The 20,652-nt window shown below is 32.8% G+C and overlaps 1 protein-coding gene across 1 annotated transcript; it reads left to right on the top strand.

Moving 5' to 3' along the window:
- The first annotated feature begins 1,552 nt into the window (after window positions 1–1,552).
- LOC111389113 (ubiquitin-related modifier 1 homolog 2-like) lies at window positions 1,553–5,912 on the top strand. Its single transcript, XM_023013970.1, has 5 exons — window positions 1,553–1,706; window positions 1,798–1,853; window positions 4,347–4,422; window positions 4,539–4,621; window positions 5,594–5,912. Exons 2-5 carry the CDS (start codon window positions 1,831–1,833, stop codon window positions 5,709–5,711), a joined length of 300 nt encoding a protein of 99 aa, XP_022869738.1. The 5' UTR covers window positions 1,553–1,706; window positions 1,798–1,830; the 3' UTR covers window positions 5,712–5,912.
- Window positions 5,913–20,652: the final 14,740 nt, after the last annotated feature.

Genomic DNA, 20,652 nt, shown 5'->3' on the forward strand with positions numbered 1-20,652 from the left:
AAGGACATTCTCCGCAATGAAAGGTGAAAATGAGGGCAAAAATGTCAAAAAATAAAAGGTATGGATGTTTTCCACGATAAGCTTGAAAGGTATGAACGTTTTATACCAATTACCCTTGATGAAAATGACGTTTTTCGCAATGAAACATGAAAATAGGGATGAAAATGTAAAAAATAAAAATAAAAATAAAAATTGAAACGTATGGACGTCCTCTACAAGAAGTGTCAAAGGTAGGGATATTTTTCACAAGAAGTGTCAAAGTTAGGGACATTTTTCACAAAAAGTGTCAAACGTAGGGATGTTTTGTGCTATTAGGCCTTATTAAAATTGAAACAATTGTCAAACCGACGAACCTCCATACCATTTCCAAAATACCATCACCCAAACTCCGGCGGCATCACCTATTCTAGAGAGATCCATGTCATTTCCAATACATCAATCGACTATATTCACTAGGGCACTTCTCTTCATGATCTCTTCTTCTCCAAATGGAAATGTCACCTTAGAAATGAAAAAACTCCGACCAACCATCGCTCAAACTGTTGAACCTCTATACCATTGAACCATCTGTTGATGTTTTAAGACCATGAAGAAAAGCGTCCTGATGAGTATAATCGATTGGTGTGTTGAAAATGTCATGGATCTCTTCGGAACGTGTGGTGCCGCCAGGGTTTTGGTGATGGTATTTTGGAAATGGTATAGAGGTTCAGTGATTTGGCAATGATTTCAATGTTAATACGGTTTAATGGCACAAAACGTCTCTACGTTTGATACTTCTTGTGAAAAACGTCTATACGTTTGACATTTCTTGCAAAAAAATCCATACGTTTTAATTTTTTTTTTTTTGCATTTTCATCCTTATTTTCACGTTTCATTGCGGAAAACCTCATTTTCATCAATTTGAAACGTAGGGACGTTTTGTACATTACAAGTCAAACGTAGGGACGTTTTGTGTTATTATGCATTTTAATAATTATTTGGACTCACTTGCACTTTTTAAAATATTTAGGAGTAAGATTGCAATTTATTCTTTATTTTTCTTTTCTTTTTTTGGGATTTTATTTAAATAACAGGGTATTTTGGTCATTTAACATTCGAAAATGGTGAAAAGAACGTTTTTAGCAATGAAACATTGAAATAAGGACGAAAATACAAAAACATGAAACATAAGAACGTTTTTCGCAATAAGTGTCAAACGTTGAAACGTTTTGTGCTTTAACCTCTTTTTTTTTTTTTCTTTTTTTTATATCACATGCTCTAAAAAAAAAAAACTATTCTGAGGAAAAAAAAAGGGGGGGGGGGGGGGTTACATAAGAACGTTTTTCGCAATAAGTGTCAAACGTTGAAACGTTTTGTGCTTTAACCTCTTTTTTTTTTTTTCTTTTTTTTATATCACATGCTCTAAAAAAAAAAAACTATTCTGAGGAAAAAAAAAGGGGGGGGGGGTGGATTTTAAAATGGAAAATTCGTTGAGGGAAGTTTCTGAAATTTTTCGAGGAATAATTCTACTCAAACAAATTGAGTAGGGCCCTGTTTGAGAAGCAGCACTCTTTTTTGAGTGGGGGAGAGTTTTTGTAATTGTCACAAACCTTGTGCTATTTTTCGAATGTTTGCGCCTTTTTTGGAGTAAACGCTAAACTCCAATCTCCTGGCTTCTCTGGGCTTTTCAACTTTCATCTAACACATCGGTCTCTGCTCTCCTAGTGGTAAAATCGCCTTCCTTTTGCAATTCGTGCTTGCGTATGTGTTATTTTTTTTTGTTTTTTTTCTATAATTCCATCTCGCTGTTTTTTACAGGTTTTTAGATTTCCTATTTAAATCTGATCAACTATGCAGCTGACTCTTGAGTTCGGGTACCTTTTTCCCAATTTTTCGCTTAGTTAATGTTCTGCATAGTATAGAGTAGTATCTAATTAATGAAAATAATATTGATTAATTACTGTCTGGAAGAATTTTTGCAGTCCCGAAAAAAGAAAGTAAAAAAATTCTATCTTGGTAAATACCTTTGACGAAACTCGTACAAGGAGAACTGGAATCAGACTTTTGGAAGCTTTTTCTCGTATACTTGATTTTCAATTTTTTTTTTCCTTCCCTCAAATTTCAAGTAGTTATGTTAAGCCAATGAACTGTTTTTGTAGTAAGAATCTCGAGGTCCCTTATTTAGGGAAATTATGGATCGGGATAAAAACGGAGGATTTAGCTTTGGGCAATACTAATACAAACTAGGGATCATCCCCCCATGTAAGGTGCCATTAAGACAGTGGATCTCGTATCTACATATTTAATTGATCTTATTATTTGACCCAGAGCATATTCGTTAGCTTTTAATCAAGTCCATCAAGTGTTCTTAACATTTTTTTTATATCCCAAGTGCAATCATGTGGGAATCTGATTTTTAAGTCCTTGGTTTCTTTTGCATTTTATTTATGAAATTTCACCCTTGGTAGATAGGAAAACAATTCAAAGCAACTTTCTTTTTCTTTTTTTTTTGAACTTCAAGACATTTTTCAATTATGGGGTTGAGGGAGTGAATGTATATTGATTATAATTGTAAATTATTAATGGAAGAACTATTTTACCATCTACAATGGGCAGAACTTTCATTATTTGAGAAGATAGTATTGTTTGGTTGATTACTTACTATCCTCAATGGACCTCTTGATGCCACAGAGTGGCAAAAACCTTGAAATCTTTGTTCATGACAGCGTCCTGGGATTGATAACCTGAGAATATCTCATTCGGCATGGATGGATAGTAGCATGTCTAACAGGAATAAAATCAATCCATCCAATCCAAAAATTTAATTTATTGGAAATCATCTATTTAATTGATTCTCCCGCTGAATTTCAAGTGGTTTATGGTGACAGTTTTACTGACCAGTAACTAAAAAATATGATAGGCACTGCTACTTCAAGATTCAACTTCCTTTGCTCAAGATTCAACTTTTAAAAATGTCCCTAGGCTTCTTAGATAACTGATTGTTGATGAATTTTCCCCTCAAAATTACATGTAGGCCATGTGGTGACTCCACTACATTAAAAATAAGACTAATACATAGATGATCTGGTCAAAGTCTTAGAAGGATTGACTTTCCTTGGTATTAGCCCTTGATAAGCACCCATGGGATACCTTACATGATGTGGATATACCAATATACAATCAAACTTAGAAAACTCTGTTCGAAATACCAGCGTTGATCTCCAGCTTCTTTTTTCTTATCATTGCTTGTTTCAACAGCAGCCCATACTTCACTGGTTATCCTCTGCATTTGGTGTATGACATCTAGCAAGTTATTTGAGGAGTTGTAGATAGAACCTTATTGGTATGTGTTAAAGTTAGTGTTTTTTAAGATTAGCAACAGCAGTTGTATAGTAGGTTAGATTGATCCTTCCAGCTAAAACAAGGACCGTTGTATGTTGAATTTTATCGCCTAAGAAAGCAGTTATGTTGTTTATTTCTGTAACTCTACCGACTTTCTAGAAGAGGGGTTGCTGATAATGCCAATATTGTGAAATTCTGGAAATCTAACTTGCAGCCCTTCGATAATGCTTGTAGTTTGTTGAACTAAACGACTGTAAATTAAGTTTGCATGTCTCCATCACGTTCATTTCTGATGACTTGTATGATATTGTGCATCTCCACTGTATCCTTTCCATCATATGACTTACAAATTTAACATAGTGAGATTAATTTAATGTTGCTGTGATACATTCATTAGTGAGTTTTGCAAATATCAATTATAACATTGCACACTCAGTGAACAACCTCAGAGACATTCTGTTAAGTGTTGACCATTTCAGTTGCAGTAGTTCTCGTTAATTAACGCTTCCAAACATTTGTTAAGCAGCTGGATAATGGGCAACTAGAAAACAGATTTTTATCAACTTAATCAAGAGCCTATATAACAGAAATCACATCATACCTTTTCAATCACAACAAATTTAAGTTTCACTTGTGCACTTTCTTGCTGCACTCTCTGATTATATTTGAAAAGCTTGAAGTGCAGATTAATTTGCCCTTATCAATGGGTTAACTATTCATCCCCTCTGCTTTAACATCTCGAGGACCCTAACCTAAGACCTAACTTGTAGCTTCTTCTAAAAGTTCTTTTAGCAAGACAAAGCACTTTCAAAAAATTATTTAAACATGTTCAAAAGCAGTTCTTAATCTCAGAGCTTTTGGCTTGTCAAAAGTCCTGCCAAACGGACCCTTATTCTGCTTGATGATTAAGTGTTTTTTGGCCTGCAATGAGTTCTTTATTTTCAATAATTGATTTTCCACCTACTTGGATTTTTGTTCCATTCTTCCCATTTTTCTGATTTTTAATTTTTAATATCACAACTCAGTGGAGGACTGGAGCTTCTATGTGATTCTGTAAAGATCCATAAGGTCGATGTTGACCCACAGACTGAGGAAGAGAAGGTTTGATCTCTTTTAATTTATTTCGTTTCAAGTGAAGCTTGAACTAGTTTTAGTTCCGACTTCTCACTTACATGTTCAATTGAACTAATATTAGTATTTTGTTTTTATAACTCCAGGTAACAATGAAACAATTGCTCCCTTGGATTCGCACCAATTTGATCAAGGAGAGGCCTGAAATGTTTATGAAAGGCGATTCCGTGTAAGTGGATTAATTTGCATTGTATATCTCAAGATGCCCGAAATAATAGTGTGAAAGTTCAATGATCCAAGATTCAATTGTGCTAAAAGCTCTTCTATTCTATTCTATTCTATTCAGTTTGCCACTATTTTCCAATGCCATTTGAAACCTAACTGGCATCTCCCATTTGTGCACCTGCAGCTTCCTTATCTTTCTAAATGCTTTCTACTGTATAAACCTGCGTTGGTCCCACCGAGTCATTGGAACGAAATTAATTTCAAATTAAAGCATGTAACAATTTCGTGTATAGCTTTGCCTGCTCCAACTTATAGCATGTAAAACTTCAATATTTTTCCAAATTGATTTGATCTTTTGACTAGAGAACTATTACAACTTATTCGGTTTGGTGATGTAGTTTATGATTACCTATTAACATATTTAAATTCAATTAACACTGACTCCATTTCAAATTTCTTCAATTTAATCTAATATTTTGTATTTTTTGCACCCACTTAAAGCATTCTAAGACTTGTATCTGATCTTGGAACATGGGATTTTCATAAACATAGATGTTTGCATAACAATGCCCTGCTCCCCCCTCCTCTCCACCAATCCCCAGTCCATTGTGTTTATGCTTTCAAATGTTATGAAACCCGAAGCCTGACCTCCAGCAAATGAAAAAGATACTTAAACAAGGCAAAACACCTTCATTAACATAAAGCTATGTTATCCCTTCCAAGCCCAACTCAAAAGGAGAAAACATGGGGAACACTCCAATTACAGTGGGAGAAAACCAGGGTTTTATGGGTTTCAAGCTTATTCCAATACGAAACCGTATATATCGCCACAAGGGGAATGCTCTCCGACTTGAATGGAGAAAACCGGTGTTTATATACATATATATAAATTGGTAGCTTATCCAAATCGAACTTGCTCATTCCGAAAATGAATTGAAGTGATGAAGTTTCCTTGAATTTTTTGTTTTATATGCAGAAGGCCAGGAGTTCTGGTCCTTGTAAATGATTGTGATTGGGAACTAAGCGGACAGCTTGACACAGTGCTGGAAGAGAAGGATGTCATCGTTTTCATTTCGACGTTGCATGGCGGATAGTTTCTATATTATCTCTATAATTTCAATGATCATAAAATGTTCAAGAACAGTGCTGATGCTCGGCATATCATAGATTGTTATCAAGAGCCAAATTTTGATGCTTGCTATTTATTATTATTATTTTTTAAATTGAGGAATTATATTTGCAAGTTTTTAGTGAGTTTAATATTCTTGTCATAATTTGAGATTTTCATTTTATTAGGGTAATGTTCAACTTTTCTTATAGCACTGTGATTTTATTGCACTAAATAAATAACCTCCTATAGGTGGTTCACAACACATTTATAAAATATACTTATTGAGATTTTTTTTATTTATTATTATTATTTTTTTTTTGTGGAAATTCGTTGCTTGGTATTTTATTATTATTATTTTTTTTTGGGAATTAATTGTTTCAATGGTTGTTAAACTTAGATCCATGTCTTTGATTGGTCACTGAATTTAAAATGTCGAGTTTTGGTCACTGAATTTAAATTTATGTTTTCGATTGCTTACTGAAATTTAAAATATTGAGTTTTGGGAATTGAACTTTTGAAAATGTTGTATATTACTCACTAGTTTAAATGTTAAACTTTGGAAAATATCGACTTTACAGTGAGTAATGTACAATATTTTTCAAAATTTAATGGTCAAAACTCGATATTTTAAACTTTAGTGAGCAATCGAAGACGTGAATTTAAGTTCAGCGAATAAAACTCAACATTTTAAAATTTAGTAACCAATCAAAGACATGGACTTAAGTTCAGTGATCATTGGAACAACTAACTCTTTTTTTTTTTTTTTTTTTTTGGCATTATTAGGAATCGACAAAAAATTAAACATTAGCCTTTTCCTGTTCGTTTGTGTTTATTATTTTCATTCGAGCTATCTTGCATCACTTTTCTTGTGGGTTGCTTATCTGCTTTTTGTATGTTGAACTGAAAAAAGATTGGACGTGTCAATTGAAAGATATTTCATGCCTTTCTCTTCTTTAATTCAATACAGTTAACATAACTAAATGATGGCATTGTGAGATGAATCTGATTTCTATACATTTTTTGGTTTAAATAGTTAGGTTCAACGTGCATGAGTCTGATATGTGTACCAAAAAGGGTACTATTGAAATGTTTGTGGTAGCTATTGGACCCTTATTCTTTTCTAATTGCTAGAAGTGGAATTTCGTGGCAAGATGTGTAGCTGAATGTACTCTTTGTATTGTACCTGTCTTAGTCTTAGGTTGCAAGTGACAAATTCTTACAAGTAATGTCTAATGTCTCTTTCGATACAACACAGCAAAACCTTAATTTGACTCTAGACATTGATAAGAAGGTACATTTTGCCCTTATTTGGCAGATGTCAAAATCTAAACTTTTGTTAAAGTTAAAGTCGATAATTGATTTTTATCACATATTTCTTTGGATTTAAAACTTTTTAACCACGCATTTTTTGAACTTTTATCAAAATTTGTTAAAATGTTGATTTTATTCCCATCAATAGGGGCTTTATTTATTTTAATTGTCCAGCTTACTTTGTTTATTCTTGAAAAATTCAAAAACAGAGTAAGTTATATGAAAGTTGATAAAAATTAAGGGTCCAATGAAATGTGTGATTTAAAAAAAAAAAAAAAAAAAAAAATAGATGTAAAATTCTATGTCTAGGTTGTGCATAGATATCAATATTAATTTGGGGGTGTGACAGTTCAATCAGTGTATTTTTAAATTTTTAATAATCAATAGCGCATCTCATGTTATCATGCCTAACACAAATTTTAGGAAGAAAGTCAAGTGGCTATGTAAAAGATTAATTTCAAGTTTCTTAGATGGATTTTCATAGAACTTAACACATTCAGGACATTACGCAATAATGATTTCTAATTTGTTAGATGGCCTTTCATAGAGCTTAACACATTCAGGACATTACGCGATAATGAATTCTAGTTTGTTAGATGGACTTTTCATAGAGCTTAACACATTCAGGACATTACGCGATAATGAATTCTAGTTTGTTAGATGGACTTTTCATAGAGCTTAATAATTTCAAGTTTGTTAGATGGATTTTCATAGACCTTAACACATTTAGGACATTAGCGATAATGATTTAAATTATGACACAAGGGAATATGACTCTCTCTCTCTCTCTCTCTAAACTTCTTTCTTTCCTTTTGATATATATATATATTGACAACTAATAAAGCGTCATGTAGATATTTATGTGTGTAGGACGGGTCAATAGTGCACCCTAAGCTGAGAAGCAAAAGGATGAATTTGTTTACGGAGAGATTTGATTGTCCTTTGTTAAATAGTTGATCTACATGTACGTTGAGGGAGAGAGGGCGGAGAGATTTGAATAGTCTAATTTATTTTATTAACTCATAATCTTTATTTTTCAAATATTTTAACACGATGCAACGTAAGATATATGTTGCTAGAAAATTAAATAGGTTGGTAAAATAATAATAACCTACATACCAATCACTAATATATCTAGAAGAAATGGTCTCCGTTTGGTAAATTTATTCCATGAAATATGTGAATAATAATAAATAATGAATCCCATAAATTTAAATATGATTGAAATTAATGTTTCACTTTAATTAAATGTATAAATTATATTCACTTAACCGTTTTTAGGACATTAATTGTACCATATAAAGTTCATCACTACTCTAATCAGCTATGGGGGGCTTTGCCCTAACTATTCTATAATATCAATTGATTCAACAATTTCTAATATCACATATCTCAAGCTTCATTCGTTTTAATTCGTATCAATTTTCATAATTGTTTCATGCACAAACCTAAAATGACTTCGCATGAAGTACACACTTCCATTCGTTCGTCACATCTAACTCTAACATTTATAATATACATGAAAAAAGAAGGGATTGCACATTATGTAAAAGATAAAATACAATAGATCATTTTAAGGCTAGAAAAAATTTACTATGTGCAATCACTACAAAAAAAACATGGTTTCAAGAGCAGATTTTTCGATCTTGAAATCACGATATCTTTTGCTATTAATTTTTACTTACGGAATATCAACAACCACAATTTAGTTGTTTCTTTCATGGTCGTTGATAACTACCAACGGATTACACTGAATGTAAAGAGTAAACCTTTTATCAAACCGAATTTTTGTTGGTAAAAATTTTAATCATCACCAACCGACTTTTCGTAGGTAAATGTTTATCATTACAATTGGTAAAAATTCAAAAATAAGAGACTAAGGGTATGTTTGATTGCAAACATGGAATTTGCATGGAAATGAAATAAATTCTAGGTAATTTAATTGCCTAAAACTTATTTACATGAAAATTGTTAATAAAACGTGTTTGATTGATTTAATTTCTAACTTAGAAAATATTATACTTGTTCGCTTTTTATTGGTAGGTAGATGAAAGAGAGTGGATAGATAAGAAAGAGAAAGAGAGAGTGAATTCTCTGAAAAATAAAATCCTACTAAAAGTAAGTGAATTCCTTGAAAAATAAAATTCTACTTCCCCTAAAGAAAATATTTTTCTTGATTTTGAGAAAAAAATATAATCACATGATCAAAAGTATGAAAATGTTTTCCATAAAAAAAGGCAATAAAACAGCAATAAAGTAGGAATTTTGGTGAAAAAACGTATTTTTCATTGAAAATATTGGCAATCAAACGCAACCTAAGTATGGCATATTTCAAAATTAAAAAATAAAGTTTCAAATTTCAAAAATTAGATATTTTAAAATTTTATTTATAAATTAATTTATTAAATATAATTTTACTAATTAAATATATTGAGGTCACAATTCTATATAATTTGGTCACAGTTATTTAATTAATTAGTCACAGATTAATTTTTAATCATAACTTATTTCTAGATCATGAATCAATAAATTTGTAGGTTACAGATTATTTTTCGATCACGAATCAGAATTTTATAGGTCACAAATAATTCTTCGATGATAGAATCAAAACTTTTATTAGTCACAACTCATTTAGTTATTATAAATTATTAGATGAATTGGTCACAATTAATTTTTCGATCACAACTTAATCAATTGTAAGTCGCAGTCACAATTTTTAGATTACATATTACAAATTAACCAATTATTAGTCATAATCAACCAAATAATTGGTCACAAGCATTCAACCCGATCTCATCATATCCACGATCACCATCACTATCACCATTACCACCACCAGACCTTGCAAAATCACAATCGCCACCCAAACACCAACAAAACCATCGCCCAAAAAATTGAAAATGAAAATCGCCCAACCTTCAACAAACCATTGCCACTCCAACATACTAGAACCAAAACAAATGCTTGTGCCACCACCATCACCACCTATTACACAGCTACCGCAACCCACCACTGAATCGCTGCCACCACCACAACCATTACATAGTTCGTCCCATTCCACAGTTGTTGTCGTCATCGTCACCACCAACAACCACAACTACCTACTCTTCAACTTCGATTTGTAGCAACCACAACTAGATTGAGCATCACCTATGCCATCCTACACACAAAGCACCACCACAACCACCACCACCATCACCTCATTGCCAACCACCACACCAACTCCCAATAGATTGAATCAAATACAAAAAGTCCCAAAAAGTCGTTCACGTCGCCACCATCACCACCAAACTGTACCAACCACCTGTAGAACCACCATCAGCACCAAGGCAAAGTCGGTCTACAACGTTCACATCGCCGTGCGATGTAACAACGATGATGTTGCTTCACACTGTTGCGCTATGACTCATTATCACGACGATAGCGCTCACATCAGACGAGGTTATTGGAGTAGCGACGGTGAGCACAGCTGTCGGCAATGTCGTGTGAGCACAATTGCCAGCAACATGGGATAGAGAGAGAGAAAATGGAGAAGCAAGATGTGTGTGTGTGTGTGTGTGTGTGTGTATAGATATGAGAGAGAGAGAGAGACGAGGGGGAAATTGAAAAATTTTATATTTAATTTTTAATATTCAAATATGAATTATCCGATTTGTGAACACAAATCTTTAAAAGTAGGGTGTGGTGTAATTTCCTCTTTAGAGAAGGCATTTTCAAAGACTTTGTTTTTAACTTTTGATGTGGAATAAGAATTCCTTTAGTTGGGTTGCAATGAACTGTATGTTTAGTTTGACTGTAGTTTATAGTACTATTGTATAAATAATAATTTATATTTTATTACCCTCCAACTATGTATATTTAGTAGGTGAATGATTGGATATTTTAATTATTAGAATTGATTAATATCATCAACAGATTTTTTGTAGGTAATATGAATTAATCTTCACCTATGAAATTTTCGTTGGTGAAGAGACTAACTTTTTTTTTTTTTTGAATGCCCCTTTACCTATGGATATTCTATAGGAGAATGTTTGAATTTTTTAATTATTAAAATTTATTAATATTAGTAACGGTAATTCTGTTGGTAATATGAACTACTTCCCACCCACGAAAAATTTGTAGATGAAAAGTTGACATAGTTTTTAGAGAGGAAAATAAAAAAGTTGAATTACAACACCTACCGAAATGTTGTTGGTAAATGGTACGTATAGCAAACAACAACAACATTAGGCACGGAATATCCGTTGGTGTAAAACTACCACTTTTACCAACAAAAATGTCTTTTGTGATTTTCGTAGTGAAAAGTTTAATACTTTTATCAACGAATTTGGTAATTATCCATAGTGAAAAGTTGATTTTTAGTAGTGACTATATTTTTCCTCCTTTCACAAAGTCTTAAAGGGTTGTGATTGCATAGAAAGAATTATGAAATCAATGGATGTGGCATTATTAAGAGCTTGTTCACTTTAATTTTTATTTTATTTAACTTGTAAGTTATTCAGAATAATTTCTATCATACATTTTAACAATTGGGAGGTGGAAATGCAAGATGCTGGTGAGTCAACTTTACTTTGCACTCTATTGCATTGTAAACTTCTGCAAGGGAGTGTATCATAGTGCTATGACATGCAGACGTTCTTCTCTTTTAACAATTTAAGTTTTCACAAAAATAATTGAACGTAGTATCATAACATGTCAATCGTTTATGAAAAATTATGCACGTCATCTTTGCAATAAAAATAATAATAATAATAATAATTGGGATAGAACACGGTATGAAAAGTTGCTTATTTATTATTAAATACATTCATTGTCCTCCAAATCATGTCCTATCATTCATCTTTCTTTTGGATTACATTCTATCCATATTCTTTAATATTTAGTAGAAAAGTAGCTTAGAGTAACTATTTAATTCTTTTGTGATGAGAATTTAGTGGATGTCTCAATCCCTTTCCCCTATAATACCTAGCAAATTTTATAGCGATCTTAATTTTAGATATTTTTTTGGTCTCTACCCAATGATTTTATTTCACTTGTCATTTCTTTTTATGAAAGAAGGAGAGACAATTGCATATGATTTGTGTCATAGTCATAAAAGGATTCTTTGATTTCTTTAAAAAAAAAAAAAAAAAAGGACAAAACATCAAAAGGGCAAAAGGCCCATTTGTTGGAAATATGTATCTTAAGATTCTTTACCTTATATCTTGCACAAGGAAAAAATCCGGATATATACGTAAACGTTTCAGTTGATAGCCTTTCGAAAAAGCTCTTTATCTGCTAAATATAGTTGTTTCAGATCGAACAATAACAAAGATGGCCCACCCGTCATGACATTCTCGTAGGAGTACTTTCCTAAAATCTCCAACCTTCGGTGATGGGGATCGACACTAATTCCAACGCTAAGATTAGGCTTAGCTAGCTTAAGTTAAAGCCATTGCTCTCAAGGGTGCTAAGAGCATCATTTTCAAGGTGATTACTACCGATACTACAAGTTTTGCAACAAGAGGTTATGCTGATATTTCATTGGAGACAATGTTAGAATTTGAATTTGCATTTAATATATATCTCATGAGAAAATTTTGAGAATTTCAAATGAATTATAGAAAGCATTACAAAGGAAAGATCAAGATATTGTCAATACCATAAGATTGGTCAAATTATGTAAAGTACAACTTCTAATCATGAGGGATGATGGATGAAATTCTTTTTCTGAAATGGTTTGTTCATTCTATGAAGCTTACGAGATCAATATTCCAAATATAGATAATACGTTCATAACTCTATGTTGTTCATGACGTGTTACAGTGACAAATTTGCATCACTTTCGTGTTGAAATGTTTTATGCCATCATTGACATGCAATTTCAAAATTCAATGATCGCTTTTCTAATGTAAGTAGTAATTTACTCTTTTGTGTTGCATGTTTGTGTCCAAATAATTCCTTTGCTGCTTTTGACAAGAACAAAGTGATTCATCTATGTGAGTATTATCCAACAAATTTTAATGTAAGTGATATCTCGAAACTTGACGATTAATTAGATACATAAATTCTTGACATGTGCATTGACGAAGATTTGGAAGGATTACAAGGCCTTAGTGATTTTGCATAGAAATTGGGTGCAAAAAATAAACATGAAGTGTATCTATTATTCTACAAGACTGTGACATTATCACTAATTCTTCACATGGGTATTGCTATAATTGAGAGAATATTTTTATGATGACTTATATCCATTTCACAATCGAATTGGAGATCAACGGTTAAGTGATAGTTTGATTGCATATATTGAGAAATATATGCTTGATAGTATTGAAAATGATGTAATATAGAACATTATCAAAGTATGAAAACGCGTAGAGAACAACTGCAATAAGATATCGAATACATAAATTTTTTTGTAACCTTTCTTAAAGCTATATTGTGCCCCACTACTCCAACTGTCAGTTTTCACTACTAAATATTTCAACATTTAGTTTAGTACAAGTTAGTTTCAAAGTGCCTTCTCTCAAATCGTTTATCCAAATTTCAAACTCCAAATATCTTTCTTAACTTTTGAAATGCAGACAATTCGAAAGTCTTGGTTAGAATATCAGCACTCTAGTCATCATTTCTACAGTAAATTAGGTTAGTGACTCAATTTGTGAAATCCCTAAAGAAATGATACTTCACATAAATATGTTTGCTTCAACTGTGTAAAACAGGATTTTTTGGGAGCTTTATTGTTGAACTATTGACGCAATAAGTGAGATTCATTCCATCTTGCTTGAAATACACCTCTTTTAGAATTTTCTTTATCCAAATAGCTTGACAAGCACAAGTTATTACGGCAACAAATTCAGTTTCAGTGGTTGATAATGTAACGATTGATCAGTTCTTTGATGACCATGCAACAGCTCCTTTCCCCATTATGAAATTTTATTTCGATCTAGTTTTTGAATCATTTGAAACTCCTATATAAGCACTGTTTGTGAAGCCAACCGAATCTGATTTTTCTCCATTATTGTAGACAATACAAACCCCTTTGTACATTGTAAGTATTGAACCTTTTTTTTTTTTTTTTGGCAATCAAGAGATAAATCTCTATCGAACATTCCATGTATCTACTAATGATACTTACACAATGCATTATATCAGAAAATTGTTACAATCAAATACATTAATCTCCCCAGTATGATAGTTGTAGAGATGTTGACAATCTTCTTTCCTCCATTATCTTTGTTTAACTTCAATTCAAACTCAGATGGTGTATTCACATGTTCACAATCCTTCATTCGAATCGTGTCCAAGATTTCTAATAGATAGATATTTTGAGAAACAAAAATTTGAATATAGGACCGCACCACTTGGATACAAGAAAGTAATGCATCATATCAAAATTAGACATTTTAAATTATATCACAATGAATTTCTTAATACTTTCAAATATGGCTTTATCACTTCCATCTATAAATTAAATCATCTACATATAGAAATCAATGAGGATTTTCTCTTCTTCAACTTTTTGAAAATTGTATGTTCATAGGGACATTTTTCAAATCTTTCCTTCAAAAAAAAAAAAAAAAAAAAAAAAAAAGATTCTAACACTTATACCCCACTCGTGCTTACTTTAATCCATACAGAGCCTTTTTTTAATCTGTACCTTTATGCTCATTCTCAAGTTTTACAAGTTTCACATAATCAAGAGATTGTCAATAAATATTAGTTTTTTCAAATTTCCATGGAGAAAAGTGGTTTCATGTCCAACTAGAAGATATGCCATGGGTTTTGAGTTGTCAATGCAATCACCAATCTAATTATATCGTGCAACCCTTATAAAAATATCTTAAATTCTAATGGGTGATATTTTATAATACGCTTCATTGATTGTTAATTTTGTTGAACTATTTTCTCATCATTAGGTAGAGAAATTAGTAACTGAAATTAATACATAATGCATTGTACTGTATTATCTATGCCCTCGTACTTGACAATCTGAAAAGGTAACTCAATTGCAGATGCATTTGCATGCCTATAAAAGATTAATATAATCTCATATACAAGCTATAGATGCTTCCATCTTGTATTATTGATAGCTTAGAAGGAAAAACTATTACATTATACAGATGACACGCTCTGAAGTTTTATGACATTCGATTACAAAGATAAAAATTACCGAAAAATGGAGTAAACAAAGAAAATGGCCCAGTCTAGGAGGCAAAAAATATTGACATAACTAATTATGAAACCCTATAAGAGGTTCTAGTACTTGCTGAAAGTGGAGATGTCTCAAAGAGTTATGTTATTACGAGGAAAGAAATGAAATCGAAAAGAAAAGTTGTCAATAACACGTTTGTACATGATACACCACTTCATATTATGATAGCAAGAATATAGAAATAAATTCGTCGTAGCATATCGATCAAGTAAATAATTTGCTTTATAAAAATATACAATCCTAGCAAAATTTAATTTACTTAAAAAGCATGAAATTTATAGACTTGCAGTTCAAAAGCTAAGGGTGTGCACTTACGTGAAAAGAAAATGAGAAAAATAAATTTGTAATAAATAATGAACGAGTTAATATAATAAATTTTGCAAGGACTTGTAAAAATACATAAATGATTCTGTAGTAGATGCAATAACAAGTCTATATTGTCTTGACAATACATGAAATTTGATATGCAAATAATAAATATGGTTATGTCAACTCGTTGACATGATTATTAAATACTATTTTGAAGGACTTAATATACTTGAAGTGTATAATTCAAGAAATATTATCATGAGACAAGTAAATAAGTGTTATATTCTTTATTTTATTAAAGTTTTGTCTCACTGAATTTTCCTGACAAAATTTTTATTGACATGACTTTTCTTTCGTATTCAAATGAATAATGTATTCTTTTTCTTTCATTAGAATTTTTTCCATAGATTTTTCTTAATAAAAATTTATCAAGATATATTCTTTATATAGTGAATGTCCATAACCTAAAGGTCATTTTATTGTCATATAACTTTATGATTTTACTTTTGTATATTATAAATTATTTACTAGACTCCCGAAGAGAGCAACAATAAATATATTTTTTTCAACACATATCATAATGACTAAAGTCAAAGAGACTGAAAAATATCTTGTATTAATACGATATTACTTGAGGTGTCATAAGACAACATGAAAAATACTTTAAAATCGTGATACTGAAGTCATTGCTTACAAAAAAATGGATGTGTTAATACAAGGATTTTCATTAATGAAATCAAGGAAGTAGTTATACTCTTTTCCTTCTCTCAAATTTTGTCTCTTTTGATTTTTCTTGACAATATTTTAACGTGATAGTATTTTATTACTCTAAACTATTTTTTAATATTTCTTCCTTTATTCGATATTTTCATCCCATTGAATTCCCGCCAAACAAAGTTTTTAACGAGAAAATTATTATGTAAATAGTCATTTAAGGGGAGTATTGTAAATAAAATAGTATTGTGAATGGGATTGTATAATAAATTATTATTATTATTAAGAGAGAGAGAGAGAGAGAGAAGAAGATACTGGCTCCAAAAGCGCTAGCATATTATTTTCAATAACATATATTAGCGTTTCACAAGATTTATTTATTTATTTCTTATTGATTATTTCAAGGGAAAATTACCTAGAAACCTATATTTAAAAACTAATTTTCAAAAAAAAAAAAAGGAATTTAAATTTCATTTCAAAAATCAAGTGATAATTAGGTTTTAATAATTATATTTAATAAAATCATAATTTAACCTCACCCCACCCTCTCCCATCCAGGCCCGACTCCCAATCCCATTTATCCCAAAATTGAATTCATTTTTACCATCATCCTCACCCTTTTCCTTTTTCTCTAACTTCTCTCTCAACTCACTGACCCATTCGCCCCGCTATCTCCAGCAACATGGGAATTGGGAAGCATTACCACGTCGACGACACCATCACTGTCGAAAGCGGTGACCTGCTATTGTGGTGGTGGTAATTTTGGAAATGGTGGTATAGATGCAGTGGTATTCGTGGAGGTGGTGGGACGTGATGATTTTCTTATATGTAGTTTGTTGGCTCTGGTGGTGGCAACAGCGGCTCTGTTGTGGTGTTTGCTGTTGCCTGTGGTCACGGTAGTTGGTGATGTGGTATTGCGGTGTTGGCTATGCTGTTGTGGTGGCTCTGTTTGCGTTGGCTTTGATGGTGGTGGTAGCGGCTCTATTGCGATGTTTGCTATTAGTTGTGGTCGCGGTAGTGTTGGCTGTGGTGTGGTGCTATGTGATGTGGTTGCGGTGATTGGGTACTGTGGTGGTGCAGTTGTAGCTATGTTGTGGTAGTTGCTTTATTGCGTTGGCTCTGGTGGTGGTAGTGGCGACTCTACTGCTATGTTTGCTATTAGTTTTGGTCGTGGTAGTGTTGGCTATGGGTGTGGTTTGGTGTGATGTGAATGTGGTAGTTGGTAGTGTTGGCTATGGGTGTGGTTTGGTGTGATGTGAATGTGGTAGTTGGGTGCTGTGGTAGTGCGTTTGTGCTATTGGTGTGGTAGTGTTGAGGTGTGGTGGTGTTTGTTGTTGGTAGTAATGGTGGTATGACTATTGTGATGGTGGTGAACGAGTAGCGGTGTGGACGAATGGCGGCAATGAAAAGTGGAAAGTGTTTTGAATATGTAGTATATGGATTAAATGGTGGTGGGGTGGTGTGGTGTTGATGGTAGAGTGGATGTACTGGTGTTGGTGGTAACCATTTATTTATTAATTGTAACTTTTTGTGACCAAGTTTTGTTAATTTTAACTGGTCTTGGTCATGGTGCTTGTGTCGATGGTGATGCTGTTAGGTTATATTGGGGGGTGGGGTGGGGTGGGGTGGGGTAGGGTGGGGTGGTGTGGTGTTGGTGGTAGAGTGGATGTACTGGTGTTGGTGGTAACCATTTATTTATTAATTGTAACTTTTTGTGACCAAGTTTTGTTAATTGTAATTAGTCTTGGTCATGGTGCTTGTGTCATGGTGATGCTGTCAGGTTATATTGGTGGTGGTGTGGTGCAGTGCGGTGCCAATGGTTCCGTTACTGGTAGTACATGTGGTTCTGGTGAGGTAGTATATGTTTGGTTCTGGTGTTGGAAATGGTGGTGAGTGACCAAATCTATTTTCATTGTGATTTTTGTGACCAAATTTGTGTTAACTGTGACCGTATGTGACTTAGTTATATATAGTCACAAATTAAACTAACATGGTCATAGACAGTCACACCGAAGACAAATTTGGTTATGAACACATAAGATCGTAGTTCATACATTACGGGTCATAATTCGCCGTTAATGTCACAGTTCACTGGTCACATGTTTGAGTTTACAAGTCATAGCTATTTCATATAAGTCACAAATCAATATAAACGGGTCACATACCAATATTAAAAGGTCACATGTCGTTTTGTAGAAGTCACGAATCAAATTTATTTTATGTGACGAGTCATGGGTAAAAATTACAGGTTAAAAACCATATTTTATATATCATAATGTATACAGGTCACAATTTATTGCCCAAAAAAAGAAAAAAGGATCTTTGAATATAATATATTTAATTACAAAAATATTTTTTTATTAATTATTTCATAACTAAAATTTTAATAGTATTCGATTTTTGAAATTTCAAACTTTATTTCTTAATTTTGAAATTGATCATATGCATATTCATCCCAACTTATAGGTCACAGATTCAATATAACTGGTTACATATCACAATGTGCACAGGTCGCAGATCTAATGGAATTGGTCATAGGTCATGGTTAAAAAAAAAAAAAAAAAAAAAGTAGTTGACAAAAAGGTGAGTGGTCATCGGAATAGCCCCTAGAACGTCGAAGAGATCGTCGGAATTACTGGGGGTTGTCGAAATATTCGTCGAAACTAGATAGGTGGCCGGAATTACTGTCGGAGAAGTCGCCGAAGAGTTGCCAGAGAAGTCGCCGGAAGCGAGGTGGGTGGAGAGAGAAAGAGAAGGGTTTGATGTAATGGGTGGTAGGTGGGTTGGAAATGGAGTGGGATAAGTAGATTAATTATACCATATTATAATTAAATATTTAATAAATTTAATTATCACCTGATTTTTGAAAGATTTTTAGAAATTTATGAGTTTTGAAATGTGATTTTTTAGTGGATGATTTATGTGGTTTTCCCTTTTTTCAAACTTAAATAAAAAATTGATTTTAGTCATGCCACAAGCGAAAGGATAATGTTTATAATTAATTCATTTTAAGATATGATAAAATATTAGATTTCATGTTTACTTGTAAGAATGTGGATATTCTTTTATTATCTTTCACGATTTTATTTTAAAAATAATCACAAAAGGTCATGAAAATCAGGGAATAATTACATAATCGTTATTGGGGGGATACTCCTAGAAATGTATTTAGATTGGTTTAAAAACAAACAAAAGACATACAAATAAATCTGTTTCGCGCGGTTTAATTCGCTAACAATTAAAGAGGATCAGACGATTGTGTAAAGGACGAAACCTCTTGAGACAAAGTCCCAAAAAGGGGTGTTCTTTTTATTGGCGATAAACCCTTACAATTGGAAACGGAAAACAACGTGCCTCCAAGGGGCGCAAGCACACGAGTTACAGAAAAGGAAATGTTTAAGTCTAAAAGCTAAAAGAATGAAAATTACATATTCTCTGTTCGAGAGTTTTGGATTCGGTCCTTTCTTCTAAGTTCTTTCTCTCTTTTATACTTCATAGGCGATCCCTTTGTGATTAACTGTTCTAAAAAACTGCTTAATCGCCCTATAACTACCCACTTTCTTTGTAGTGGCCATTTTGTCATGCAACTGTCCTTTTAATTGCTGCCATTATCTTGCATCGTTCAACCGCTTTGGATTGAACCCCTCGAGTCATGGAACGTGATAAAGTTACTTTAGCAACTGCCTCAATAACTGCATCATAATGCGTTATGTTTGTTGATACCTTGGGCGACTTGAACATTTGGGCGAGACTTTGGACGACCGTATGCCACTCTATTCGTTCAGACTCTGAGCGACTTGCAAACTTGGACGATGGCGTTACCGCACTATTGGGCCCCTTATTTGGGCATTCACCTTGATTCGTTCAATTGGATTTCGTTCTTTGGGCTATCTGATTTGGGGATCCTCCCATTAGATTTTATTCTCTGGGCTGTTCGATTTGGGCTGAATTTTTATGTGTCAACAATTACCCCCCAATATGGCAGAATTAATAATAATTATTGAATTTTGCCATATTCACTTCACGCCTTCAGCAACGTTCACGATTCCCAAAGAATTTCAATCATTGTTTTTTTCTATAACTTGAAAATGTGCGTCGCTTTGCAAACCCTTATAAACCCTGAACACGCCATTTTACTGCTACGAAATCACGTTTCATATTTCTTACGCATCCTTCGCGATTCACTGTTCATATTTTGCTTCCTTGTTACGTAATTCTGAAAAGCTTCGCTCCTTCTTCAATGGCTGCTTTACAATCCCAAGCTAGCGATTCCTTTAGTTTTGACGACTTTCAGAAACTTCTGAGTCGTTCATACGTAACCCCAAGTTTTCTTGCGCCCCCCGATGTTGGACGTAATGAGTTTTACTTAGGTCCTTTCTTCAACAATGCGGAAGCA

This window comes from Olea europaea, unplaced genomic scaffold (genome assembly GCF_002742605.1).
Source record: "Olea europaea var. sylvestris unplaced genomic scaffold, O_europaea_v1 scaffold563, whole genome shotgun sequence".
NCBI classification, from domain to species: domain Eukaryota; kingdom Viridiplantae; phylum Streptophyta; class Magnoliopsida; order Lamiales; family Oleaceae; genus Olea; species Olea europaea.

Coding starts and splice junctions, on each gene's coding strand:
- LOC111389113 (XM_023013970.1), top strand. CDS start 1,831: ATGCAGCTGACTCTTGAGTTCGG. Junction 1,854..4,346: donor CAGCTGACTCTTGAGTTCGG/GTACCTTTTTCC, acceptor ATCACAACTCAG/TGGAGGACTGGAGCTTCTAT. Junction 4,622..5,593: donor TTTATGAAAGGCGATTCCGT/GTAAGTGGATTA, acceptor TTTTATATGCAG/AAGGCCAGGAGTTCTGGTCC.